The sequence below is a fragment of the Laccaria bicolor genome, genomic scaffold (assembly GCF_000143565.1).
Source record: "Laccaria bicolor S238N-H82 LACBIscaffold_2 genomic scaffold, whole genome shotgun sequence".
NCBI classification, from domain to species: domain Eukaryota; kingdom Fungi; phylum Basidiomycota; class Agaricomycetes; order Agaricales; family Hydnangiaceae; genus Laccaria; species Laccaria bicolor.
This window is the reverse complement of record NW_001889873.1, coordinates 1,497,612-1,523,915: the sequence shown is the minus strand read 5'-3', so window position 1 is coordinate 1,523,915 and position 26,304 is coordinate 1,497,612. Positions and strand designations below refer to the sequence as shown.

Here is a 26,304-nt window from a genome sequence, read left to right as displayed (position 1 = left end):
CTCGAATAAGGAGGGTGTGGACCTGCGCAATGACTCGACATTACACCCACTTTACGTGCTTTTGCCTTCCTTTTTATACTCTGACCCAGAAGATTGGCTCATGTCATATTTTTCACATTACTCGCTAGTACTACAAATAAGATATAAAAGTGACACCCAGTAAAATCCTCCCCAGGATGTAACCGTCGATAGAATCCTCCTCAGGATGTGGCCGTCAATACACCCTCAAGCTGTGGTGTTTCGGGTCGCAGGGTCGAGGCAGAGCTATTTGCGTCGTCTGGTTCCCCAAAAATATCCAAAAAGCCAGCGACCCGCGCTTTGTTCGGAGCCTTCTTCGTGACATAGTCCCGTAGGCCAGACTTCAAGCTGGGCTGCTTGTCCACCAATTCCCGAAGTTGGTCCTTCGGTAGCTGAAGTAAAGCTCCAAAACTTGCTGGCGCAATGACTTTCGCACAGCGAATAAAGCCTTCCCAGAGCGGCGGATTTATCCATATTTTTTTGGTGATGAGGCGAGAAAGAAGGGTCGTCGAGACGAAGCCGACAAGGGATTTATAGGTCGTCACCGCTTGAATCACCTGAACGGCGATAAGTTATCTTCTTCATTTCAATGGATACGAGCTTACAGTCCGCAGGAACAAGACCGGTAACACTGGTTCGTCCATAATCTGTTGCATAACGACTGCAAGAATTTCGGAACGGAACACATCTGTCATCGAAAAGCAAATTCCAATAGCTAAGGAAACAGGCATAAGCAAGAGACGGACAACCAAAATACGAGGGAATGTAAACCTTCAATTGCGCTCTTCAGTCCAATCTCTTTTTCAGAGTGGTGCAACAAGACCATCAACTCCGCAGGAGTCAGCAACTCACTCTGCCGGACTCGTGGTAGATTCGATGTGACGCTTCCAAACGTTTGCGGGGGTGTCGTGACAATGGAACCAAAGACTGAGCGAACGAGATTCTTTGGTTCTTGCTGGCCATTCAGGATGGAAACGATTCTAGGAAGATGACGCATAATATCCACCTGTAATGTTGTTAGTGGGTCTATAAAGTACAGACCCACAGATTCAATACCTTGTCCATCTCAGCGATAATGGGAATGAGGAAACGTGCATCGAGATCTCTCTCGTTGATGAGTGCTTTGACCAACGCGACAAGTTGCGCACTCGCTCGCCCATGCTCCGTGAAGATTGTCAAAACGCGTAGAGCGAGGGACTCGGCACCTGGAGGGCATGTCCGCATCAGCGTGAGCAGCTTACCATGACTTGAACCAAGCGATTTGATCAAAGCCGTTATCAGGTCTTGGATAGCCTCTTGGACTGTGATATCCATTTGGCCATAAGCAACAAAAATCCTGCAAGGATTGAGATGAGCGGATGCAAATCAAGATGAAGTAACTGACTCGTCCAAAAACTCTGGAACTTTGACTGATAAAGCGAAGAGCAACTCAACGTGTTGTAGCACGTGAGGTTTTTTAGCAGGGAGCTCGATGCGTTCTGGCAAATATGGTGTGTGCACTAAATCCTCTTGTGGTAATTGGCCATCTTCCATATTCTCGTCTTGGTGGTGGTCGCCATTGACGTGCACTGATTCCGCTTGCAAATCTTCACCATTTTCGACATCACCGTTCATAACCACATCATCCCTTCCAGGGTCCTGACGGGAAGATAATGGAGATTTCACCACTTCCGACGGTCGTAGTTGAAGCTTCCGTAGCATTTGTAGCGCGAACGCTCGGATCATCATGTCCATGGGCTGAATACTGGGTACCCAGAGTTTAACGGTGTTAATCGCAGCCCCACGAGTTTTTCTCTCTACGAGGAGGTTAGTCCAACGGCAAAAGATAAAAGCTATCAAGGAATGAATGCAGACCAGGATGTGTAGTCAGCTCGAGCAGGATCTTGAGGGCATCATCCCGTAATGAAGGTCGCTGAACGACGAGCCCACGTAGCGTAGTAAAGCCGATGTGCATTCGATCGGGGCTGAGCAAGCGCTATGAGGATTGTCTTATATTTTCGCAAAAAGAAGTTTTACCTGGAGCTATCAACACACAAGTCGCGGAGTAAACCCAGAACATCCGAGGGGATCGTAGGCAGGTCGAGAAGGAAGCGCGAAAATGTTCTATCCTTCCCATCCAGTAGCGTTTGATATGACGCCACGATCTGGTTTAACCATGTATCGTAATTTGTTCGCTGGAGAGGGTGAAAGCATTAGTGAACTTCAGTCACAGATGGAAACACCATTACCCAATCTGGGTCTTTTTCACATCGTATTCGGTCATTGTACCATTCTTCGTTCATCCACGTTGTCGCAAGCCGTATTCTAATTGAAACAGTAAAGCCGTGAAATGGGTAGAGAGCATCATGATAAACATACCGAGATGGGAAATCTGTCATGATATAGTCGCACAATGTTTGTCGTAGCTGATCTTGCCGAGCATAAAAGTCATGTACCACCATCTCATTGCCCGATCCATCCATCGCATCATCGCCCCCCGGCGTCGGAGGCGGTTCAGCAACTCTTGTGATCATTCTCACCAACAGAAGCATCCACATTTCGGCGGCCGAATTTCCCCCTGCTTGGGAGGAATCCGCCGGAATGGCTTCCCCCATTGTTTTGAGCTCTTCCGCGCCGTCCCATATTCGTGTGATAGCACTAGCAATTAAGTTGATCCTGTCGTCTTCTGGTAGCTCCTTCGGCGGTGGCAACTTGAAATCGACGAGTTGGAGATTGAGGGCGTCGGAGGTGATGTCTGTGATTAAAGCATCACTTTCTTCAAGAGAAGTGCCGCCTGACAGCTGCCACCATCGGTTAACCCGGCACGTTTAACGAGTAGGCAGCTCATACCTCTTCATTCAATTTGGAGGGCTCGTACTCCATTTCTTCTTCATCAATGTCCATTTGAAGGGGATCCACCGGTTCTTCCTTTGCGGAAATAACTTGCTGAGAAACCGGTGTAGCGGGTTTCTCCACAACATTGTGAGCAGCCCTTCTTGGTCCTGTGGGAATAGTCGGTGAGGGTGTGTGACCGGGGGTCGGAGCAAGAGCAGCAGACTGAATCGCGACGGGTATTGGTGCGACGGGTGTTGTCGAGGACCCCAGTGTATTGTTCTGACGGTATGCTTGCACGAGGGCGATTAAAGCGGGTTCAGTAAATGCCTCAAGATTGGCGACGATAAGATCAACAATGAGAGGCGCAGGGAACTTGGTGAAGTCGGTTTTAGCGAGGAGTGAAGGAGCGGGTTGGGGTTCAGGCTCGAGTTTGGCGCGCTTTGGATCAGTTGGTTGTTCGTTGGGTGCAGAAGAAGGGCGTTTTCGATTCTCGATCGCGGCTGCTTTGCGCTTCTTTTCCTCCGCGGCAGCTTTGTCCATGCGGGTACCTTGCTGGGCAAGAGCTTGGTTAATTTGAGGGACGTACTGCGTGTTGCCAGGAATTCTACGTCAAGGTCAGCCCCAGTTAATCAGGATGCTGCACACGACGTACCGTGATATATGCATGAGGAGAATCCGCACGGCCTTTTCCACACTCTTCACCGACGAAGCAGAAAGCCCCGCCAGAGCTGTTGGTGTCCACTGTTTCAAAGCCGTGACAACCAAGGGCAGCGTCGCGGGGCGTTGCTTGACCAGAGTTACCCAGGAATTAAGTAAGGCGGAGAGTAGATCAACATCCCTAGGTACAGTTGTGGGATAAATTGTGACATACGACATAAATTTACTCACTGGCTGGAATACAGAGTCGCCACTACCCCTTCCAACAACTTTTGGCCCTCGCTCTCGAGTTTAGCAACAGAGATGTACGGGTGGTCAACAGGGCAGAAGGAGATGTTTGGGTCGTTTTTGTTCTGAAGCTGTGAACGTTCGCGAGGAAATTTAGGTGATGAAAATTTTATTGAAGATAGATAGTAGAGGACTACCCTAGGATCGGATATGCCGCGCGTTTGGACGAGAATAACGCGTTGAACAAACTTCATCGCCGACAATTTCACCCCGACGCTGACCGTTTGCGACCATACAAACTCAATGATCCGGTTTTTGCATGCCGATAAAGTGTTCCATGCAGAAGGATTGCTTCGGTTGGTGCACCTATGTAGAATGGGATTTAGTAGAATATAATAGATTGCGTCATGCTCACAGTTGACGGAACAGCAGAGGGTACATGGTACTAAGGCATTGGATGACGACCTTTACAATGGCGGGTTTCGGGTCGTCTACGAGTTGGGCGAGGGTGTCCAACGCCTGGGATGCCACTACGGAAAGTAAATGAATGAAAGAGGGTGTGACTAGGTATATTAGAACGAACTCTGTGTGCGTTGCTCCAGCGACAAGCTGGAGCGACATATGGCAAAATGGAGGAGGTCAATAACCCATCTCTTCAGGAGCGAATCACCGGCGTTTATAACGATTCCAATGAGAGTTCCGACAAGGATGGGGATGGGTGCTGGGTGATTTTCAAGTGATTCACGCAACGTAGCAAGCAAATCTGCCTGTTCCTTTGAGTTTGCCTGCACTGACAAGGCCGCCTGAAGAGTCTGCAGAGGGTCGACTGGATTGCCCGCCATCTGAACACCAGTGACCGACGACAACAACGGCGAGGGCTGGAAAGAATGGCAAATTCGCAGGGATAGCTTATGTAATCATTGCCAATTCCGATTTACACCACTGACTCAATGCGCATATGCATGATGTTATTTTGTGGTAGGACAATCGTAAAAAAAAAGACATGCAAAGGGAAAGAGCCATATGATATAACCCGGTATGTACTTTTTACTTGAGGGGGATGCTGTGATAAGGAAATTGGTCAATGAGATATTGATAACATCAAGGTGTAACGTACAATCTGGATGCTGTTGGGGTTGGGAGGAGCACAGTAAGGAGACGGAGAAAAAAAAAAGAGCGAAAAGTTGCTTACAATGTGTCGCACCAATCTGTTCGCAAGGACAATGAGAATAGGAATAAATGAATATAACCAAAATGCTTACACCTGGGCGACCGTGCTTGACGGGCCGGTATGAGCACGAAAATTCGGCGAGGTAGTGACCAGTCATCTCAGGCTTGATTTCAACAGAGTTGAAGACCTAAAACCAGGAGGTGAGTCTCCATCCTCCTTTTAGCATTGCTCGTCCACACCTTTCCGTTATAGATGCCCACAACACTCCCAATCATCTCCGGCACGATGATCATGTCACGCAGGTGGGTCTTGACTACCGCGGGCTTCTCATTAGGAGGTGCCTCCTTCTTGGCTTTTCGGAGCTTCTTGATGAGACCCATTGGGCGGCGCTTGAGACCGCGCTGGAAGCGACGGCGGGCACGGGCATGCACGAGCTGAGTTTTTTGTCAAATTGCGAACGAGACACAAAAGAGAAGTGAGCATACTTCAACGAACTAGCAAGGTATTAGTCGTGATTTTTCGACATGAAGGTCAATGGGACGCACATCTTCATTGCTCATGTCCAACAGCTTGTCTAGCTCTACACCTCGGTAAGAGAATGTGCGGAATGTACGCTTCTTCTTGAGGTCGGCGGCGACTTGAGGATCAGTAACTTCAGCCTAGACAGGTCATCAGCATGCTGGTCTTGACGAAAAGTCTGGATGCATACCATGGTTATCGTGGGCGGCGGCGTCGGGGATAAACTTGACGATGAGGAGGATGTCGGAGTGTGAAAAGTTGTGGCTGAGGAGTGTCACGTGGTACTGTATAGTAGCATCAACGGAACCGCTGCAACTAATCGTGACTACGTCCTCTCTGTCAAAACTCTTCGGATAGAATCCACAGGTCTTCCTTCACGGATTAAAGGTAAGTCTCTATTTCAAGATACCCCTAGGATTGCGCTCACTTTCACCGTTCCAACAGTGATTTGTGGCTACCGTACATCAAAACCCATCGAAAATTATCCATTAACACAAAGTTTGTGAAACTATGGAATTGGACAATGCACAAGTGTTGATTTTTTTTGGTTGGTTGGTTAGATGCGTCACATTGCTGCATACCTCCTTCTCCAATCCGGTGGCAACGCGGACCCATCCGCTGCCGACATCAAGAAGTTGTTGGGTGTTGCAGGCGTTGAGGCTGATGAAAGCCGCCTCGAGACGCTTATCTCTGAGCTCAAGGGCAAGTCTATTGCTGACGTAAGTTTTTTGCATTTTTTTGCAAGCGCTTGTTAGTAATGGTGGAGATACAGTTGATTGCGGAAGGCTCATCCAAGCTCGCATCCGTACGTTTATCTCACACGACTGAGTGATAATCAGCTAAATCTGTGATGCAGGTTCCATCTGGTGGTGGTGGAGGAGCCGTTGCCGCCGCCCCAGCTGCTGGTGGAGCTGCTGCGGCGCCTGCTGCCGAGGAGAAGAAGCCCGAGAAGGAGGAAGAGAAGGTTTGTACTCTCAACACAATGTGTAATGTGGAAGCTAATATTTGTGATGTAGGAGGAATCGGATGATGACATGGGCTTTGGTCTGTTCGATTAGAGAGTTGAAATTTATTATGTTGTAGTGTACTGCTTGCTATCTTCATTTTAACTCCGTACCGGCGGAGTAAATGTACCGCACCGACCCTTCAGGGCGATATCGGCAGTAGAGATTCTGCTTTTGGAAATGCCGGCGGACCGATAAGGTCAGGGAAGGCGGCTAGGCCGGCAACAAGTGCATTGCAATAATTAGGTGGTCCCAACGGTAATAACAAGTATAGACGAGTATTCATCAGTATCTATAGCAGTATTGGCCTGGTATCAGCCTGGTATTAGATTAGCACCTAGATTACAATTGGTAACCTTGGTATTTGATACAGAGTCCCAGGTATGGTTGGTTCGGATCCTATTTATTTACCCTCTATCGCCGTTCTTACTCGTGCTGAACTTGCTGCCCACCCTGTGCATGTTTTGCACTCCATGGATCACTTTGACCTCCCTCGGAATCAAATCTCTCATTCCTCTGTCTCTTCCTTTCACTCTTCAAACAACAACTACCAGCCAGATCTTCAACGCGTCCCTCTCAGCCACGACCCTCCTCAACAAGAAGAAAAGAACGACGCTAATGCTCTCTTCATGAAAGGTCCAAAACGAAAACGACTCGCAAAGGTGCTACCTTCCCAGCAACTCATCCTTCACCGATCTAACAGCCCCGCGTAGGCTTGCGATGCTTGCCATAGGAGCAAGCGTCGATGTGATGGCACCGGTATACGACTTTAACTCATATATCTATTACTTATCCTAATCACCGTTCCAGCACCATGCAGCAACTGGTAGGCATTCACACCCGTCACAACATGCTATCCCTCACCGCACAATTTATCCAGCTTCTATGCTTCCAAGCAATGCACTTACACCGACGCCTCGGGTCGTCCCGTCCCCGCACCCCGTCCTTTCAAATCAGAATCAACTTCGTCAGACAACCGCACTTCATCCTACAATCCCCCTCAACCCTCTCAATTTTCTTCTGCGGGAGAGACTTCGCGCTTTCCACCGCCACATCGAACACCAAATGGGTATCCACCAGTCGCTTCATCTTCATCTCAACCACACCATAACGACGAAGAGCGCACGCGCAAGCGCTTCAGAAATGAGAGGAGCAACCCAGTCGCTCAAGATGATTTGATCATCGACGGACCCATATCCGGCATCACTATGGATCGCCCAGCTCCTCTGGAACTCGATCCTTCCCTAACCCGCGAACTCACAAATCGTACGTGACATTTCCATCTGCAAATCGCAATGGCCAAAATGATGACCCCCTTTAGTATTCTTCACTCACTGCCATCCTGCCCGCGCCATTATCCATAAACCAAATTTCTCCGCCGCCCTCAGCCACAATCGTGTCCCATCATACCTTCTTCATGCCGTTTGCGCCCTCGCGGCCCCTCTCTCCAAACAACCCCGTATACGTACCACCCCATCCCGCTATGCAGGGAAACCTTTCGCCCAAGAGGCCCTTTCCCTCATGTTTGATGGTGCAGGTCGGCTTGTGTGTGAACCCAATCTCGCTACAGCCCAAGCACTCTCCCTCCTTCAGATGCATGACATTTTGGTCAAAGACAAAAATGTATTGTGGAATTCTCGCTATCATGGTAAGCCTCTTATGACCACTTGCTGTCTCAAGCTGAGTGGTACGTCTAGATCTGGCGTTACAAATAGTGGACGCTCTCGGGGTTCACAGCCCCGAGCATCCAACTCTCACGCCCGTACCCTCTGCCGAATTTATCTTTGCTTCGATCGAGCGAGAGGCCATTCGCCGTATATTTTGGCTGATCCACTTAATGGACGTCATGGCGGCCATATATTTCAAGAAACCCATCACCTTTACCGATAGCGAACTGCGGCTACGCTTGCCCGTCGACGAAACAAGTTTCGAGCTTGGTGTTCATTCCACTTTGCCAGGTGAGTTTCTCCACCAGTTTTCCGTCCGTTTGGAGATATCCCGAAATCTCCACGTTTCGCCTTCCTTCTGCGGGCTTACCCCATCAAACTTCTATCCCCATTGATGGAGGGATCATATGCCAACCCCTTGTAATGTTGCCTGACTTCCATCCCTAGAGTACCTCTATCTCCCGGCGGTAAGGACCCAATACGCCTCCGAATTCGGCCATCTTATCCGCGTCATATCCATCTATGCCAAAGTGGAGTTGGCCCTCGATGAGCTCAATGGTAAGCATCTCCCTACATCCTTCTCGTCAGAACATTCTTACACGGCTTCCCCAAAGGTCCAGAAGGACATTTGCGGGCGAATGCCGCGCTTATCGAAGCTGAGCAAAAGATGGAGGTACATTCCTCCGCGCGCACCTCACCGTGTTACCCAACACTAATTGCTCTTATCTAGGATTGGGCACGCACGCTCCCTGAGCATCTACGATTCTCTGAACAAAGCCTACTGGTCCAACAATCAATGTTCGAGACTAGTTCGAATACGGGCGCGTGGTGTTGGTGCTGTATACACGTATATCATGCATCTTGTGCGCTCGGTCTGAACGTTGTGAGTATCTTATCTTGGTTCCCTCTCTGTTTCTGATCGTCATTCTGTCGAGAGGCCAGACAACGTTCCCAGCGAGGGCCAAAGACGGAACCGCACTGGGCTCTTCAAACATTGGATCTGATCTTGAATATGTTGGGTGATCGTGCAAAGAACAGTATCTTGAGTACGTTGCCCAAACCCCATCCCCTTCCTCCTAATTGAAATATTTTTCTTCAGTGGGAGCTGCCCTATGGGTAAGTAGAGCTGCGCTCGATCTTTGCAATTGACCCATGCTCTTCCTGTAGTCACTCATCAAATATTGCAAAAGGGACGATGCCCAGGTCCGCGCCTGGAGTGCAGATTATGAAGAATCCTGGGGAACCAAGATTGCTGACCTTGTCCAAGAATGGCGTCCGCAACCCTCACCTCCCCATCAATATTTGCATGCATCTCAACAGCATCAGAATCAGAATCCACTCCCGCAACATCAGCAACCAACGAACCACCATTCACAATTACCCCATTCTCATCGGCGACTTTCAGAAGCACGGAACCCCGGCGGTAGCAACCCACCAAATACTGGCCAGCGCCCGCCTCCCCATCAACACGCAGGCGACGCTTCTTCTAGTCACTGCAGGTCATCCAGCTCCTCACCTACTTCTTTACCGCTTGGGCGCTCACTGGATGAACTTCGTCTGCACAACAATAACCCAAACTCCAACCGCCCGTCTTCACACTCTCTTCCTGACCCAAGAGACTCACGGACAGGGTCATCGCTGCCAACGACAGGGTCTAATACCGGTGTAGGCCCGCCTCTGGGGCATGGTGGGAACGAGAACCAGAAATACACACGAGAAAAAGAGGTAAATACGATGCGAGTGGTCGATGGTTCTAGTACTTATCCAGTCTTTTAGAACGGGAGCGTTGGCGTAGGAAGCAGTGGCATGAATGGGACGGCGCAGCAGTCGGGTAGCGGAAGTATACCAGGAGGAGTGGCCGGTGGGCTGAACGAAAATACGGGACAACGGAACCTTGACGGCCCGCAATCCCTGCCATCGCTCAAGGCGAGTGGCCTTCTCGACTCATGGAACTCGTCAAGGATGGATTTGCAAAAACCGCAAGGGCACGGTGCAAATGGGACGCAGGCGTCTCCGCAGAGGTCACCGCCAATGCCACCTATTTATCAAGACGCGGATATGCGTCCGGCGACTCTTGGTATGCCCGTCGGACTGCAATGGCTTGCGAATGAATCCAGGTAGATTCCCGCAGCGCGGAGTTTTACCTTTTCGTTGCTGTTACATACCACCTTTTGAACCCTTCTCATGACAGCATTATCTAGCTTTGTATGTATAACTCAATCTTCGCCACTTTCTTTTATTTACCTCCAGTCATTGTATGCGAATATATGCACATCTTGTACGCGTACGGGGCCATGTAGTACATATCCACGCAGTGCCAGGCCATAATAGCAAAAGTACATTGCCAAACAGTTCTGATTGCTGTCTCTAGCGGGAATTATGGGTAATATATGAGATATTCGGGGAAGAGCTGTTATGCGTCGACCTTTCTGAGATTGCGATGGAGCTTGTTGTCCACGAGAACGACGCGGTCGAGCAGTTTCTTGACCACTGCGTCCTTGTTTTCGTTATAAGACTTTGTAATCTCCTGCAGTTTGATTTCCGTCTCCCTATCCACTGCCGTCTGCGTGCTGACCGTTGTGCCTGCGTGCTGCAGTACAAAATGAGAAGATGAGGCCAGGGAGCAGAGGTGCTTTCAGGACTCACCGACGCCTCGAAGGCTTTGAACTCCCGTTCCTTTGCCTGTTTGTACTCCTCTATCTCTTTCGTTGCCTCCGTACGGGCATCTTTGAGTTTCTGCACGCGATCTGTAAATGCGTCTCAGTGATACTCTTCCGCGCCTGATAAGTCTACGCCAAACATTGACGGGCCTGCTGAACAATCTTGGAGGCTTCCTTCTCAGCCTCGAGGAGGGTTTGTATGCCTTGAGATTGTTGTCCAGCCTTTATTAATTCAGTACATTGAAGAAACAACAGGATGCGAATGGTGGACGTACCATTACAAGAGTGATCACTGATCAGTATGAATTATGTTTGTAATTACGTAGTTACTTATAACCATCAACATGACGGCACTTCCGTATGCCTCTCATGGCAAGCCAGAAATCGAAGGATTTCCTCCCCTCTGCTGCCGCGCCAGAGCAGCCCAATAAACCTCAATTTTACAACTCGTTTCGCAACTTTCTGGTGCTCATCACATGCATCGCCTTGTCGCTGGCTGTCAAGTTCACAGTTCAATACATCAACGTCTCGTCCGATGCGTTGGACGTGAATATATGCCTTCAGGCCGAAGTACTGTCCCCGACAAAGCATGCAGAGCTTTGGGCAGACTTGAGTGCCGTAATTGGGACATACCAGTTCAAAGATCGTGCAGTGCAATGGTTGGGGGGAGCTGTCAGAATACCGTAAATTCCTTGAATGATATGTCGTCGAGTCAACACTGAACCACCCACGTCAGTACGGAGTCGTTTGACAACATGGGGCCTGTTGGAGAGGACCCCCGTTGGGATGCGTTTAACCCATTCCATGAATACCTAGCGGATGCCTTTCCAAAAGTGTCAGTAGGGGATTTTTTCCCGCTCTTCGAATACTTGATACTTATGTCTCGACGAAGTCATGAATCGCTGAAGTTGACCAAAGTCAATACGTACGGGCTGTTGTATGAATGGAAGGGCTCAGACGACACTCTCAAACCACTTCTTCTGGCCGCACATCAAGGTGTCTACTCTTGTTCCTCCATCGCAAGTATGATCAACTGAGTCTTATTTTTTTTGAATAGACGTTGTCCCTGTTGATCAAACATCCGTTGATCAATGGACGCACCCCCCTTACTCGGGCTATTTTGATGGTGCGTATACTCAATGGCTTTCTCAGAAGTTGATAAATATATCAATGCAGGCGAGCGTTTGTGGGGACGAGGTAGCGCTGACGACAAGAGCGGACTGATTGGCATTCTGTGTGGCTTGCGAAACTTCCCTCAAAGCGTATCACTAACTTGTCGCCAGCTCAACTGTGGAAGCCTTGCTAGAAAAGGACTTTAAGCCCACTCGACCGGTCGTTCTTTCCTTTGGTTTTGATGAAGAAGCGAGTGGTTCTCAGGTATAGGTCCTGAGCAATTACGGGTTCCATTTTACTGAATGCTGAGCAGGGCGCTAGAAATCTTGCCTCTGTTCTTTTTGAAGCTTATGGCGAAGATGGCATTGCCATGATTGTTGACGAAGGATGTAGGCCTTAATTCATTCAACTGAAACAGCGAATGATTGATATCCTTAGCTGGGTTCGGGGATCAATATGGCTCCGTTTTTGCGACCCCGGGAATTGCAGAAAAGGGATACATCGACGTTCTCGTCGAAGTCTCAGCTCCAGGCGGTCATTCCAGCATCCCTCCTGCTCACACTGTGAAGTTCTAGCTGCGTTTCGTTTCTCCTTAACGGCTTGCTAAATTCACGACAGAGCATTGGAATTCTCTCCGCTTTGCTTGTTCACTACGAGTCAAACCCATATGAAGTGCATCTGGTGCGCAGATACCATTCTAATCGCAGTGAATCATCTTACGTCAATCAAGGGGAGACACGAGCCTGTCTATGACACGCTACAATGTATCGCACAGTATGCGAAATCGCTGCCTGAGCAAACTCGCAAATTAATAAAAGCATCCGCCTACTCAAATAAGGCGCTCGAGGCAATCCAACCAATTGTGGCAAACGATCGAACATTGAAGAGCCTTGTTGGAACTACTCAGGCCATCGATTTGATCCACGGTGGTGTCAAGTCCAACGCGCTTCCTGAACAAGCTTGGGCTGTTGTCAACCATCGCATCTCAGTCGTGAGGTTCGTAGACTCACGATCAACATCGCCTGAATGTGTTTACATGATCGTATAGTTCTCTTGCCGAGGTTCAAGAACACGACACCGCTCTCTTAAAACCGCTGGCTGACAAGTTCAATCTGACTTACAACGCCTTCGGTTCTCGTATTTCGGAAGAGGGCGCGTCTGCCAGCGGCTCTCTTACATTAAGCGGTGCTTTTGCAGGTGGACTTGAACCGGCCCCAGTGACTCCAACTGGAAAAGACGCTGCCCCGTATCGATTACTTTCTGGAACCATCAAGGCTGCGTACAACTCCCACCGATCTTTGACTGGGAGTGATACTATCACAGTTGTCCCCAGCATGATGTCTGGGAACACAGGTAAAGCGATTTCCTGCCTCTTGGCCTCTAGTCACCACCACTTTTTCAGATACACGGTTCTACTGGAAGTTGTCTGCGCATATCTTTCGCTATGGTCATCTAAACGGAGATAAAAACAGCAAAGATCACCCGCTGGGCAATATCCACACAGTAAACGAATGTAAGTGCGTCGCGTGACATATCTGGTTCCTCTTGACGAGCGCCATATAGCAATCAACATCGATGCCTTCTTGGAAATGATTCGCTTTTTCGCCACTCTCATTCTCAATTCTGACGAGTCAATTACTATGTAAAGAATTCCACATTGGGTACTGGCAGGTAGATTATATATGGAACGGTTCGGCACACACTATGTATCTAGCAAGTTTCCGGTGCAACATATCCTGAAGTAGAGCTAGCTGTAGAGAAGTCGGGTAGCCCAACTTTTTGACGAGTGCAAACAGGAAAGTCCAAAACTGAGCCCTCACATGCTCGTGTCGTCCAAGTTTTCTTGTGGAACGATCTGCATTTGCGACCACTCTTCGCAGGTCGAACCGTCGTGAGCTCTTGAGCAACATGAACAGCATATATCGCTTAGGCAGACTGAACATTTCATAAGGAAGCCCCCATCCCCTGCACGATAAACTGCTGGACAATCAAGGGTCGGACAGAAGAAGAATGCAGGGGAGGTGCGAATGTATGAGAGAAGTGAGGATTGGAGAATGACGGGCTCGTCTGCGAGAGGCAAAATATCACGAATGACGACATAGGGCACGTACATTCCACATTGGACGGAAATGCCTTCATCATCAGTGCGACGCGAGATGCATGCAAACTTGCCTGTTTGAGAATAAATGCTGAAACTCAAGGCATGCTGCAGACACGCCTTGCAGTAGGCATGTCTGCAAAATAACTTGAGAGGAGACACTGGCTCCTGCAGGCAGATCTCGCAAAAGCCATCGACTAGAGGATCAACAGCGACGGGAACAATTGCTTGAACAACAGCCCTGGCTTTCTCGATATCTTTGTCATCGCCTCTGACAACAAGCTGTAATTGTACGACATCGAGTGTTACCTTGTTGGCTCCCAGGTCGTCTTTTAAAGCCTTGAACCCTCCATTGAGAAGGTGTGACAACATAGCACGCTCCACAGGAATTTCTTGGCGGAGTTGATGAACCTTCTTTAAAAGCTTGGAAATGGATGCTTCTCCCTGTTCTCGACTCGGCTTTGTACCAAAGACACGAATTGCCTTGAACCGATTGTCACAATGTATCAGAAATGTTGCGCTATTGTTGACTTTCTCCAAAGCCTTGACACTGCTTGGAGTATCGAAGTACTCATCCCAAAGGGCAGACCCTTCCTCCGTATTCAACAGACTGCCATCCAGAAGCGTATGGAGCTCAAAGTTGGCCTCCTTGAATTTTGTCAGTTGGTTTATCGCACTTTCGATGCGTATGGAATTAGAGCTTCCATGGCGAATCCATCGAATGATGCATTGGGGCGTATATCTCTCAACCAAATGGTTGATTTCAGCTTGAAGAGCTTCGCCTTGAGAAGAAGTGATTTGATAGGTACAGCAGTAAATGTGAACTGCCTTCAGCGATTGGTTACCAAGATATCCTTGGTCCACACCGTTCAGTTTTTGGAGAGCGTTTGAAGCTAATGAATGAGAACCAAACGTGGCCAGTGCAGTTGACCTTGATTGGGACATGTCCGTTGGTGCTGAACTAAAATCTTCAAAGCCTTCGATCTGCATGATGGTATCTCGGATTGCATCTGTCGGGGGATCGACGTATGTAGGCGGTTCCATGGTTATTAAGAAATGGTCTTTGCACAACGCTTCAATAGTTTGTTGGCTGGTGTAGGAAGAGAGGCCCTCGAATTTGACAATGCCAAATTTTTGAGTGGGTTTTTCAGAAGTTGCCTTAATTTGACGACCATCACAGGTGATCCCATTCAGACGACTGGCGTCTGATTTCGCCAATCCAACAGTCTTGTAGTGAATCCAGGCGACCCGACTTGGATTTGGCCAAGATATCCTGACGTAACGGCTCTCCAAGTGCGAAGACGGACATAGTGTGATACGGGCTTCCAAACGAGCGACCAGAACCCTCGAACCATATGTTTGGCCATTCAAATGCTGTACAGACCCCAAGGCCTGCGTGGAATTAGCGAATTCCACACAGAATGATGCTGAAAAGTTGCTCTCTTCAAGTTTCACGATCTCCTGAACCTCGCCAAATCCCTTTGCCAGCTGGTCAATGTCTTCAGGTAGGACATCAGGAGGAAGATTCGAAAGTATAATTTTGGATGAATCCGAAGCTGTAGTAACCTCCGTTGGCGTTAGATCCGTGCCAAAGACGACGGAACAATTCAGAAGGAATCTTTCGACTTGTGGGTGATCGACTATCTAAAAAATGTGGATTACTCAAAAAAAAGAACAAGGAATTAATAAACAAATACTCTTACAGGAGGGAACTCCACAACATCAGGGCTTACTGGTTCGATTTCATCTTCAAGAGGGCTTTGTTGATCACCCCCAGCCAATTCGGGAGAATGAAGTTCCTATGAAAGTCAGCGTTCCGCTCACTCACGCGAGACCGGAAAACCTCACCAATTCTCGATGGTCCTGGCTTTCCGAGGGGGGGTCCTCGGGGGAGATATGTAAATAGCGACACTGATCTCCGTCCCTGCAATCACCCTGCCCAAACCATTTACATGGTGCATGAATTTTGTGGGTTCCAGCTGAAACATCAGGTTCGACGGGCCAGACCTTAGACCAAGACGCATCGTGTTCATTTTCATTGGAAGGTTGTTCTTCTATCTCACTGCCTCCTGGTTCACCGTTGTCCCCTGCCTCCTCGTTACGCAATTCCTCGTTTGCACCGTTAAGTTCCCTTGCAGCTGAAGTATCATCAAACCCTCGATCGGTATTCTCCCATGTCGAAGTATGCGTTTCGCGGTCTGCTTCGTCGTGGCGTCGGGAGCAAAGGTCTCCTCTCCTGCATTGTCCAGGGCCTCGGAGGAAGAACTTGCACGGGCCTCTATTTTCGGGGAACCCCCAAGGCGCTGACTCTGATCCCTTTTCAATTGGTGGCCATTCGTCGTTGGCTGACAATTTCTCGTTGCCTTGATATCTCCCATATTCGTCATCGTGGCGGAAACGGCACCGATCTCCTCTGTCACATTCTGGATAATCCCTACACATCCCAGTTTTTCGCGGAGCTGACGGAGCTCCCCAAGCATCATTATCTATCTGAGCTGGACCCCATGTAGTTGGAGCGCTCTCCCACAGGTTTTCCTTGTTCGAATTACCATTTGTCTCCCATTGGTCATTTCCCCAGCCACCGTTGTCGTTTCCATTTTGAGGTTCCGGGGCAGATTCTTGGCTCGAAGGACGGTGTTCGCTGGGTAAATCGTGACTGTAATTGCAAGAAGAACCGTAGGGGCAGACGCCTCTTTTGGCAAAGTGATTGCATCGTTTCTGTGACCGTTGCCGTGATGAGGATTGTGGACCATCCCAACCTTCATCTACTTCTTCAGGCTGGGAAGTTGCAGGTTCCTTGGAAGGCACGTGCTGAAATGGACATGCAGTTCCATTGCGGCATTTTCCCAATGAAAAGAAAAGGCATTCCTTCCGTATTTGAGATGTTGTAGGGTTCAGTTGTGGTGCTTCAACGTATTCTGAGTTATAATTTCGATCCGTGTATGTGTACGATTGCTGGGATAGTTGTTCTAAGTGAAGTCCGGTTGGTGCATTGGTCCGAGAGAGAGTCCACAAGTTAGGTTGTTGGTCATGGAATAGGAGGGAATATTCATCGACAGTGAGGGAGTGACGAAATCTACAAAGCTCATCTTCGCTGCACTTTCCTTGAGCAAGAAGTTTGCAAAAAGGAATGCTTGGATTTGCGTGTGGGTCCGCGAACTGAGACCAGTGGGGGACAACTTCTGAGACGTGAGGGTAAACGATTTGGTGTCCATGCTGCGGCCCATGGCTTTCTTGCCTTGGAGACCCACCGTATTGCGGAAAATGTTGGGTTTGGTGGGCAGGAGACGATGGTTTCGGAGAATGATGCCGGCCGTGCTTGATTGTGTTCTCGCCATTCTGACGAGGGGGTTGTTCATTGTTGGGATCGTGCCAAGACGATTTCGGAGGGTTAGCAGGTGAAGGAGGTTGGTGACTGTGAATCGACGTGGAAGACGGTTCAACACCTATTTGATATTTGTCCGGAATTGGATCAGACGTGGGCATATCGTTGGCAGACAAAGTTGATGGACCACTAAAGTTGTCGAAACTCTGTACATTGTCGTGTTCGGTTTCTTCTGCCGCCTGAAAGTCATGCTGTCCATCCAAATGTTGGTTGTATTCCTCCTCCTCTTCCACATTTTCTTCAAAGCCATCCTCGTTATTCAAAGCGTTCTCGGGAGAATCTGGACGGGAAGGTGTGGGTGTGCCTGGATCATCCCATTCGTGAGCAGGAAGGGGCATAGACGCGTCGATAACATTCGTTGCCTCTAGAACAGGGGCCGAGTTAGCGATATCTACCCTCACAATGTAGCAAGGAAATTACCCTTGCGACTCGTCCATGTGGAATGGGCATATTCGCAATCGTCGCCGCTTTTGCAGTTGTTTTCGAAGTAGAAAATGCAACGAGCCTTGCTAACGGTGCTGACGGGGGATTCTGCCCGCGATCCTGGGGAAGGGTCGGGAGGAGTGTTGCTTCTCGCCCTTTCGTGTGCGAATGGTTCCTTCTTGCCTCCGTTGCTCGGGTTGCCATTCGAGGCGGAAGGCTTTGTTTTCGAGGAACTTGCCTTTACACCATCCCTCGAGCTTGAGCTTGAGCTGCTGGAAAGGCTCTCATGGGACTTGGTACATTTGTCGCCCCATGCACAATTTCCCTTGCGGAACCACTCGCATACCTTGGGGGTCTTTGCGCGATTATGAACGAAGGTACAGGCGGTGCCCTTCGCGCAACCGCCGCCAGTTGAGAAATACTTGCATACTTGGCTCATTATGTGTGACTGGAGCCGAGCAATATATAGACTTTTGGAGAAGTAAATGAAAAGTGAAGTCAAGGTCGTCCCAGTGGGAGCTCTGACTCAAAGGCGAGCATTTTGTCAGTTGATGAGACTACTGAACATGAGGTGATGCAAAGGTGATGTGGGAAAACATGCTTTTACTACACAGCTCAGACACAGCTACTAAATTACGAACTGGGTTTTCTCGGATACCTGGCTCCATATTGTTTCATAGTCAAGTCCTTCCCGCGCAAACTTGTCAACCATGGAACGGTAGGCCTTGGAGGAGAAAAATCTTCTTGATTTATCGGAAGAGGGCGTTGTGCCACACGACATCTCCCGCCAAACTTCAATTAATTGTTCCTTCCCCTCTTGAGTTAGGAAGGCCTATGCATATATAATCAGTCGTGAGTTTGGCAGGTGGGGAAGTAGAGCACCTTGAACATATTAACTTCTTGTTGATCAGTCATGATATCGTGCGTCCTCCACAACTCGCAGGCATTCCACACACCGTTCTCTTGCTTCCAAATGGAAAACTCCAGGTCTTCTTCGTTAAATTCACCCTTACCAATGCTGGTATACGCATCAAGGACAGTGGCGTACTCTAAAGTCCAATAGTCTTTGGACAACATCGCGCCTGCACGGGAATAGAGTAGTTTGGGATTGACGGCACGAGTAGCAATGCGCCAATATTTTTCTATGCGTTGGTCGGACAGGCGGGTGTGTAATGAGGCCGGGGGTTTTCTGATGACGATTTCGGCGATGCGGAAGCCATAGCAGAATCGAAGTCGGCATTCACCCAAGAAAAAAGGGACGGTGGTCGAGCTTAGCATAACAATCATGGCCCAGGAAATGAGCAGATCTTTTGTGATGCAGACGCCCAGTCGAAGGGAGAATCGGGAGGAGAAAGACAAATCATTGAAAATGATGAGACTTGCCAATCCTCCCATGAAAGCCAACAGAAAAATGTTTATAGTCAAAGCCTTGAGGAATGAAATTCTGAAAGAAGAGGTAAGAAAGGCGCGTTGCAACGATACAATTTGTAACGAATACCTCTTGAGATGAATAGAGGAACGATCTAGACGAGTTATGAACCCGTTGTGGAGCTGATCATCGTGTTTGGTGAGAAATTGGGCTAATGAACAATTAGAGGGTAGCTGCTTGAACTTTGAGGACATGATTTGAAGGAAAGGCCAGCCTGTAAAGGAATAAATCTTGCATTGTGTTCGTTATATAAGTACAAGGTCAAGAGATATGTAATAAGGTCGTCACAAACGTGACTGGCAAAGTGTTGTTTTCGTTCAAGGGCAGACTCGAAGGCTGCTAAGATGGTCTATCACAATCTCAAGGGTAATCTTGTTCTCTTGACCATTATTACAACGAATACTGATTCTCAGAGTAGCCCTCATCAAGGGCATCAGGTCGTGCAAGGTCTCTCTCCATACACCCATCACACCTCAACGTTGTCATCTGATACACAACCGTAGACCGTTGCCGATGAGCGCGCACTTATCCAGCAAGAGTCGGCCGCCATCCGCGCCTCCTTTCGCGAAGAGGATTCATTCCAACGGCATAATAATATCGCGAAACTGCTTTACATCCATATGTTGGGCTCTCCTGCCCACTTTGGTCAAATAGAATGCTTGAAACTCGTCGCGAGTCCCCGCTTTTCGGATAAGCGTCTTGGTTATCTTGGAATCATGCTGTTGTTGGACGAGAACCAGGAAGTGTTGACGTTGGTCACGAACTCCTTGAAGAAGTGAGTTTGGTTGCCCTACTAGCATCTCTCAATCCCTGATGACGCCTCAGCGATATGAACCATTCGAACATGTACGCTGTCGGCCTAGCACTGTGTACATTTGCAAACATCGCGTCTGAGGAGATGTCACGCGATCTTGCTAACGAAATTGAGAAGCTTCTGGGATCCAGTAATACGTACATACGTAAAAAGGTATGGTGGTCATACTTTTCTCCCGATCTAATAATAAAAACGCCCCTAGGCTGCTCTTTGTGCTCTGCGGGTCATCAAGAAGGTACCCGATATCGCAGACCATTTCACAGGCAAAGCCAAGAACCTCCTCACTGACCGCAATCATGGCGTCCTGCTCTCAGCAATAACCCTTGTCACTGAAATGTGCATCGTTGATCCTGCTATACTTGAAGAATTCCGGAGTGTCCGTGCTACCTGTCGTATGCCGTGCAACGATTTGATCTTATCTTTTGCCCTAGGCTGTTCCGCTTCTAGTTCGGAATCTGAAGTCACTCGTCACCACAGGTTACAGCCCAGAACACGACGTTTCAGGAATTACGGATCCTTTCTTGCAGGTGAAAATTTTACGACTGCTCCGCCTGCTTGGGAAGGGCGACGAGCAAGCTAGCGAGACGATGAACGACATCTTGGCGCAGGTCTGCGACTTTTTTCTCTCTTTGTATTGAATAACCTGGTAACCATGTCATTTAGGTCGCAACAAACACAGATTCGTCAAAGAACGTTGGCAACTCTATCCTATACGAGACGGTGTTGACTGTTTTGGAAATCGAGGCTGATACTGGCTTACGGGTAATGGCTATTAACATCTTAGGCAAGTTCTTGGGCAATAGAGATAACAATATACGGTCTGTTCACACGATTTGGTTACTATTTTGGTTGGCTGATCTACTCCTCTGTAATAGCTATGTTGCCTTGAACACTCTCAACAAGGTCGTCTCAATGGACACAAATGCCGTTCAACGTCATCGAAATATCATACTTGATTGTCTTCGCGATGGCGATATTTCTATCCGTCGTCGCGCTCTGGAACTTTCATATGCTCTCATCAACGAACAAAATGTCCGCATTTTAATCCGAGAACTCCTTGCCTTCTTGGAGGTCGCGAATGACGAGTTTAAGCTTGGATTAACGACCCAGATCTGCCTGGCGGCGGAGCGCTTTGCACCCAACAAACGATGGCATATTGATACGGTTTTACGGGTCCTCAAGCTGGTAGGCGTTGGTCTTACTTTCTTTTTTTGTACTTGACAATCATTCAGGCTGGAAACTTTGTTCGAGAAGAAATCTTATCCGCTTTTATTCGACTTGTCGCACACACGCCAGAATTGCAAGCGTATACGGCCTCAAAACTCTACCTCGCTCTTAAATCAGACATCTCACAAGAGTCTCTGACATTGGCTGCGACTTGGATTCTTGGCGAGTACAGCGACGTTTTGCTCGAGGGCGGCATCGTTGACGACGATCATACCACGGTGGTGAGCGCGAACGGTTTCAAATTCTGCCTATGGCTTAGCTTCTTCCTAGGTTCGTGACTCTGAACTAATAGACCTGATCATCTCTATCCTCGACTCGCCATACGCCAACTACCTCACACGTCAATTTGTGCTTGCAGCCATAACCAAGATTTCTGCACGAACTACTACTTCTGCCTCAGAGCAAGATCGAATTGCTGAGCTTTTGGCCAAATTCACAACGAGTCCAGAGCTAGAGCTGCAACAGCGGGCGGTGGAGTTTGCCAGTCTCTTCACTCTTGGCGACATGCGGTTCGGCGTTCTTGAGCAAATGCCAGCGCCAGAGTTGAAAGCAACTGTCATGGGTGTCGGTATGTCGATCGTAGCACGGTGAAGCTCAGCTGATGAAATGTTCATGCAGTCAGCGAAAACAAACCTGTTGGTTCGACGAAATCCAGCAAGGAGGTACGCGTGCCGAAATATTCCATTTTGTTATATCCGAAAATTTTCGCTCTAGGTGGACCTATTGGGAGAGGATATTACAACAGATACACCAGTCCATGGACAACCTACAAATACAGCGCCATCAAATCAAGATCTCCTTGCGGAAATCTTCGGTTCAACAACATCTATACCCTCCTCTACTTCACCGCCTCCTGCCGCACCGCGCTCAACAGTTGATGACATATTAGGCCTCTTTGGGTCGTCGGCTCCAACACCATTGACTGGATCCTCCGTTCCCTCCATTCCTCCAACTCCCGCTACCGCAGTCCCATCAGCATTTTCGCTGCTGCAGACGCAAACGCCACCCACACCCGCCACACATGCAGCACCGCGACTGACGGCGTATACCGCTTATGACAAGAACGACCTGAAGATAACACTAACACCCCAGACTTCAGCGGCGAAGCCTGGAGTCGTAATGATTCTTGCCCGATTCCAGGTGACTGGTGCAGCAGCTGCAACAGGCCTTAGCTTCCAAGCGGCGGTGCCGAAGGTTGGTGGCAATGCGTATTGAGTGCACCATGAAATTTACTCTCTATTCTAGTCGCAGCAACTGCAGATGCTTCCTATGTCAAATCCCAGTGTAAACCCCGGTTCTGTAGAAACACAGCAGATGAGGGTCGTTGCACCCATAGGGGTGAGTTTTATTCTCATGCAAGTCAACAAAAATTATCTGACCAATTTGCAGAGCGCCGTCCGTCTTCGTTTACGCATTGCGTTCGCCATTTCTGGTCAGAATTATCAGGACCAGGTAGATTTTTCTGGATTTCCTGCAGGACTTACGGGCAGTAGTTGATGAGAACTTGCATTGTTGTGATTTTCTGGGGAATGTAATATATGTGCCGGAGCCATTCGTCATCTCGGGCCGTGTTCGTGAACATAACTTGAGTCGCAAATGAAAGCACAGTATGTCTTTTCTTCCTGCAACATTACAACGCTCTCTGCGTAGGACAGCCAAATTTCCAAGGGTACCTCCATGGCCGCCTACGTATCCTAGAACCATCTCCTCGACCGCATGGCGTAATGCACGGTATGTCCGTTTCGGACAGCCAACGCCCCAGCCACGAAATCATTGGGACTATCGACAGTGGGGGCCTAGAGTCCAGTTGGGAGCAGTGATACTTGTTCTCGGGACGGGGTACTATGTTACACAGTGAGTCTACGCCGGCTTTGGAGGTGTCTTTCGTTATCAGACCTTTGCAGCTTAGAACAAGTTCCTCAGACAGGCCGGTGGCGGTTTATGAATACGAGCTCAAAGGCGGAAGCAGAGGCATGTACCCGCCACCCTCAGCTTATTACGAGCATCCTCACCTCCTTACTACGTTAGCTCGGAGAGTTTTCTCGTGATCAGACCCGCCGAGAAATGGGAGCGCAAGCTCTCCCCCTCAACCATCCTGTTACACGACACGTCCGACGCGTTGTCTCCCGAATATTGCTGGCTTCTAATCTCGGCACACTCTCAGGAGAGACTTCTTTTGAAAGAGAAACTGGTCTTGCAGGCTTTGCAGGATTTGATGCATTTGGTAGGGATACTTCGCATTCAGATGTCGATCTTGGCGCCTCTGCACACCCCTCAGAAACGTACGGTCCGACCAAAGAATGGGAAGTTCTGGTGGTAAACGATAGGAAGACGGTAAATGCGCTGGCTGTCCCTGGTGCGTCTTGGGATTTGTTGTAAAGCTTTCTGGCAAGGGTCATAGTTAAACGTGATCAGGGATGGTCGTCGTGTTCACTGGCATTTTACCTGTGTGCCAAGACGAAGAGGGTTTGGCAGCTGTCGTTGCTCATGGTATGACCTACCTGTCAATCTTTTCCACTCACACCGAATGCTGAACTTCAACTCCCGATAGAAATTGGTCACGTTGGTACGTTTCGAAGCATTTGAAATCATCACTAAAAATTTGACTGTCCATTGTAGTCGCTCGACATACTGCAGAGAGAATGTCTTCTCAAACAGTCATATGGGGCTTGTTGTTTCTTCTCCAGATTACTGGCCTTGACTACGGATTGTTCTCATTATTCCAGACATTCCTGATGGAGCTCCCCAATTCTCGTACACAAGAACGTGAAGGCAAGTGGGCTGATGTTCGAACTAGTGGCCATTTTTTATTATTGACCTCTTGCATTGCAGCTGATATGATTGGACTCAGACTGATGTCAAGGGCGTGTTACGATCCCGCTGCGTCACCCTCGTGCGTTCATTATGCTGACGGTTGCACCAGAGCTAACAAGTCGTACAGGATGTTTAATCGTTTGGGGAAAATCGAAGCCAAGATATCCAAGCTTAATCTCGATTTCCTGAATACTCATCCGTCGTCTGCAAGCCGTGTTAAGGTTTGCCCTTGAGCCATTGTACACCCCCTTCTTTTGACAAGCCGTAAATTAGTATTTGGAAGAAGCTCTGCCCGAAGGATATTCAATCATGGCCGCGAATCCGGAATGCGGCGGGATGAGGAAGCAGATACAGGCGTTCCGGGGTGGTCTATAATCTATTCTATAAAACGTGCGTCAAAAAGGTTCGGGCTTCCTCCCACTTCATCCTCTCTCTCTCCTTTCCCTCTTTCCTTCCTCTTTCCACCTCTATATCGTCAACCTTCTTCCAATCTCCGTACTGCATCACTTGGGCCTTCCCAATAGCCTCTTCCACCTCCTCAGGCAACTTCTCCAAGTCCAACGCAAGATCATCGTTCAAAACCTCCTCTCGGTCGGGGATATCCTCGTCTTCGTCACCACCCATCCAGTCGTCAACGATAGTCCGTGCTGTATCGTAGGCATTCATCATTGTCGAGGCGAGGACACCCTTAGCACCTGTCGCGGCCCAACCAGAAGCGTAGACGTTCCTTAGCGTGGTACCTTCTGATGTGACGATTCGCCCAGACATCGTGCGCAAGTGTGCAAGGCTGGGATCATAGAACGTAGAAGAGGGCTCTGCGTGGAAGCCGAGCGAGGTGACAACGAGGTCAGTTGGGAAAGTGGATGACTTTCCAGTCGGCACGGCGCGATGTGTGTGAGGGTTGAGGGTGGTATGGGATAGAGAGAGTTGAGCGTGCGGTCTGCTGTGGCTGCTACTATGTGAAGGTAGAGCGAGACCCGTTGGCGAGCGAAAGAAATCCAGTGACCATGTTTTTTCTGTGCTCCCCGGAGCATTCTTAGATCCCTTCTCAAGCAGTTGTAGGACGCGAGATTGCTGGCGGGTAAGGAGGGAAGGACTATGTGCAAGAAGATGAGGCTCGAGGGAAACCATGGATGCTTCTGGAAGACTAGTCATCTCTCGCAATTCTTTCACTGTGAAAGCGGCCTCGAGGGGACCGCGTCTTCCAATGATAGAAACATGTTTTACGGCCGACTTGGAGAGAACGTCCAAAACAGGACTGGGGACATCATATTTTGAAAGTTCGCTGACGTTCGTCAGAAGCATACGAGCGACGTCAAGAGAGACGTTCCCATGCCCAATGATCGACACATGGGATATCTTGTGTAGAGGTGGCGGTTTAGGTGCGTTTGGGTGTTGGGTGTACCAATGAACGAGAGATAGTGCCGGGATACAATATTCCGAGGGAGGTAACTCTGCATGTAAAACTGGAAGGGTACAACCCGTTGCGAATAGCACATGAGAGTAGATCTTGAATATTGACGACAGAGGTAGCTGCAACGCATGAGGGATAGGATTAACTCCGTCTCCGATGTTCACATTTCCAAAAAATCGGAAACGGCTGTCCCGTGCGGTCTCATCGAATTTGTGGGTACAGTTCTGTAGAAAAAAATTAGCTCTGTATAAATTTGAAAGGTGTTTTAGACGAACTTGAATTAGGGATCGAGTTGAAGACTTGCCTTTACTTCTGGATGGTCTGGTGCGACGCCATACCTCACGAGTCCATGAGGTGACCAAAGCCTGTCAAAAACATGAACCCTCAGAGGACTTGCGTTGGAATGAGGCAAGAGTTTAAGAAGGCGAGAAGCGACGTAGAAAGCAGAAGGCCCTCCACCAATGATGGCCAACTTTATAGGTGCCATGGCAGCCATGTTGCAAGTTGCAAAATGACAAATTCAACAAAAACATTCGTTTGATCGCAAACACCATCATCAGGGAATTCAACGTTCAACTTCAAGAGCAAACTTCACAATGGTAAAGTCAAGAGAAGCCTCAAAGCGACAAAGGGTACTTTATGAAGTGGGTGCGTAATTTGTTGTTCAGTATTCAAGAGGGTATTTCTTCATAGAGGCCATGACCAGAGGTAATTACAAAGGCTCGAATTGTACATGATGATCAAGGAAAAGGACGAGAAGATGGAAAATCAATCGTGTGTCACCCATCCTTCATTTTCTTTCCTCATGAGATTAAATTATCTCTATCTTTGCAGGAATATTTTGTGAAG

At 48.7% G+C, this 26,304-nt stretch overlaps 11 protein-coding genes across 11 annotated transcripts; 5 read left to right on the top strand and 6 right to left on the bottom strand.

Annotated features, from left to right (window-relative positions):
* Positions 1 to 200: 200 nt before the first annotated feature.
* LACBIDRAFT_305540 (uncharacterized protein) lies at positions 201 to 4,559 on the bottom strand (the record flags this gene model as incomplete). Its single annotated transcript, XM_001874619.1, has 14 exons — positions 201 to 575; positions 624 to 733; positions 790 to 1,024; positions 1,075 to 1,354; positions 1,403 to 1,814; positions 1,873 to 1,982; positions 2,035 to 2,192; positions 2,247 to 2,322; positions 2,377 to 2,798; positions 2,848 to 3,436; positions 3,485 to 3,670; positions 3,721 to 4,083; positions 4,133 to 4,247; positions 4,301 to 4,559. The coding sequence occupies 14 exons, from the start codon at positions 4,557 to 4,559 to the stop codon at positions 201 to 203; spliced, it is 3,690 nt and encodes a 1,229-aa protein (XP_001874654.1).
* Positions 4,560 to 4,668: 109 nt separating this feature from the next.
* LACBIDRAFT_305539 (40S ribosomal protein S15) lies at positions 4,669 to 5,620 on the bottom strand. Its single transcript, XM_001874618.1, has 8 exons — positions 5,598 to 5,620; positions 5,434 to 5,547; positions 5,374 to 5,382; positions 5,128 to 5,322; positions 4,980 to 5,075; positions 4,910 to 4,925; positions 4,835 to 4,844; positions 4,669 to 4,780 (listed from the first exon to the last, which is right to left on the bottom strand). The coding sequence occupies exons 1-8, from the start codon at positions 5,598 to 5,600 to the stop codon at positions 4,765 to 4,767; spliced, it is 459 nt and encodes a 152-aa protein (XP_001874653.1). The 5' UTR covers positions 5,601 to 5,620; the 3' UTR covers positions 4,669 to 4,764.
* Positions 5,621 to 5,967: 347 nt separating this feature from the next.
* LACBIDRAFT_229443 (60S acidic ribosomal protein P2) lies at positions 5,968 to 6,465 on the top strand (the record flags this gene model as incomplete). Its single annotated transcript, XM_001875197.1, has 4 exons — positions 5,968 to 6,126; positions 6,180 to 6,212; positions 6,264 to 6,371; positions 6,427 to 6,465. 4 exons carry the CDS (start codon positions 5,968 to 5,970, stop codon positions 6,463 to 6,465), a joined length of 339 nt encoding a protein of 112 aa, XP_001875232.1.
* Positions 6,466 to 6,794: 329 nt separating this feature from the next.
* On the top strand, positions 6,795 to 10,199 carry LACBIDRAFT_305537 (uncharacterized protein; the record flags this gene model as incomplete). The annotated part of the gene is made up of 13 exons (XM_001875196.1): positions 6,795 to 7,073; positions 7,125 to 7,170; positions 7,222 to 7,237; positions 7,292 to 7,677; positions 7,733 to 8,059; positions 8,109 to 8,369; positions 8,526 to 8,636; positions 8,693 to 8,751; positions 8,809 to 8,961; positions 9,016 to 9,124; positions 9,178 to 9,194; positions 9,246 to 9,803; positions 9,855 to 10,199. The coding sequence occupies 13 exons, from the start codon at positions 6,795 to 6,797 to the stop codon at positions 10,197 to 10,199; spliced, it is 2,667 nt and encodes an 888-aa protein (XP_001875231.1).
* A 343-nt stretch (positions 10,200 to 10,542) lies between these two features.
* LACBIDRAFT_149931 (uncharacterized protein) lies at positions 10,543 to 10,960 on the bottom strand (the record flags this gene model as incomplete). The annotated part of the gene is made up of 3 exons (XM_001874617.1): positions 10,543 to 10,668; positions 10,725 to 10,825; positions 10,879 to 10,960. Coding segments are annotated over 3 exons (309 nt in total), but the record flags the coding sequence as incomplete, so codon positions are not given.
* Positions 10,961 to 11,107: 147 nt separating this feature from the next.
* On the top strand, positions 11,108 to 13,669 carry LACBIDRAFT_182303 (uncharacterized protein; the record flags this gene model as incomplete). Its single annotated transcript, XM_001875195.1, has 13 exons — positions 11,108 to 11,421; positions 11,475 to 11,573; positions 11,631 to 11,734; positions 11,796 to 11,864; positions 11,915 to 11,972; positions 12,022 to 12,115; positions 12,165 to 12,240; positions 12,290 to 12,414; positions 12,470 to 12,532; positions 12,582 to 12,847; positions 12,900 to 13,204; positions 13,254 to 13,364; positions 13,415 to 13,669. The coding sequence occupies 13 exons, from the start codon at positions 11,108 to 11,110 to the stop codon at positions 13,495 to 13,497; spliced, it is 1,767 nt and encodes a 588-aa protein (XP_001875230.1). The 3' UTR covers positions 13,498 to 13,669.
* LACBIDRAFT_305534 (uncharacterized protein) lies at positions 13,668 to 18,196 on the bottom strand (the record flags this gene model as incomplete). Its single annotated transcript, XM_001874616.1, has 5 exons — positions 13,668 to 13,918; positions 14,024 to 15,593; positions 15,653 to 15,748; positions 15,798 to 17,698; positions 17,755 to 18,196. 5 exons carry the CDS (start codon positions 18,194 to 18,196, stop codon positions 13,668 to 13,670), a joined length of 4,260 nt encoding a protein of 1,419 aa, XP_001874651.1.
* Positions 18,197 to 18,603: 407 nt separating this feature from the next.
* Positions 18,604 to 19,380, bottom strand: LACBIDRAFT_321876 (uncharacterized protein; the record flags this gene model as incomplete). Its single annotated transcript, XM_001874615.1, has 1 exon — positions 18,604 to 19,380. One exon carries the CDS (start codon positions 19,378 to 19,380, stop codon positions 18,604 to 18,606), a length of 777 nt encoding a protein of 258 aa, XP_001874650.1.
* Positions 19,381 to 19,530: 150 nt separating this feature from the next.
* On the top strand, positions 19,531 to 22,724 carry LACBIDRAFT_305532 (uncharacterized protein; the record flags this gene model as incomplete). Its single annotated transcript, XM_001875194.1, has 14 exons — positions 19,531 to 19,552; positions 19,605 to 19,633; positions 19,690 to 19,961; positions 20,012 to 20,153; positions 20,203 to 20,376; positions 20,432 to 20,608; positions 20,664 to 20,818; positions 20,876 to 21,185; positions 21,233 to 21,448; positions 21,498 to 21,795; positions 21,846 to 21,889; positions 21,942 to 22,421; positions 22,473 to 22,565; positions 22,617 to 22,724. 14 exons carry the CDS (start codon positions 19,531 to 19,533, stop codon positions 22,722 to 22,724), a joined length of 2,520 nt encoding a protein of 839 aa, XP_001875229.1.
* Positions 22,725 to 22,836: 112 nt separating this feature from the next.
* Positions 22,837 to 24,416, top strand: LACBIDRAFT_305531 (uncharacterized protein; the record flags this gene model as incomplete). Its single annotated transcript, XM_001875193.1, has 9 exons — positions 22,837 to 23,081; positions 23,132 to 23,198; positions 23,256 to 23,583; positions 23,643 to 23,717; positions 23,779 to 23,793; positions 23,847 to 23,999; positions 24,060 to 24,120; positions 24,169 to 24,262; positions 24,315 to 24,416. The coding sequence occupies 9 exons, from the start codon at positions 22,837 to 22,839 to the stop codon at positions 24,414 to 24,416; spliced, it is 1,140 nt and encodes a 379-aa protein (XP_001875228.1).
* A 6-nt stretch (positions 24,417 to 24,422) lies between these two features.
* LbAdr1 (ferredoxin/adrenodoxin reductase) lies at positions 24,423 to 25,951 on the bottom strand (the record flags this gene model as incomplete). Its single annotated transcript, XM_001874614.1, has 2 exons — positions 24,423 to 25,679; positions 25,760 to 25,951. 2 exons carry the CDS (start codon positions 25,949 to 25,951, stop codon positions 24,423 to 24,425), a joined length of 1,449 nt encoding a protein of 482 aa, XP_001874649.1.
* Positions 25,952 to 26,304: the final 353 nt, after the last annotated feature.

Bases quoted from the DNA above. Each gene is read 5' to 3' on its own strand.
- LACBIDRAFT_305539 (XM_001874618.1), bottom strand. The intron at 5,076-5,127 runs GTGTGGACGAGC...TCCTGGTTTTAG, and splicing joins TGGGCATCTATAACGGAAAG to GTCTTCAACTCTGTTGAAAT.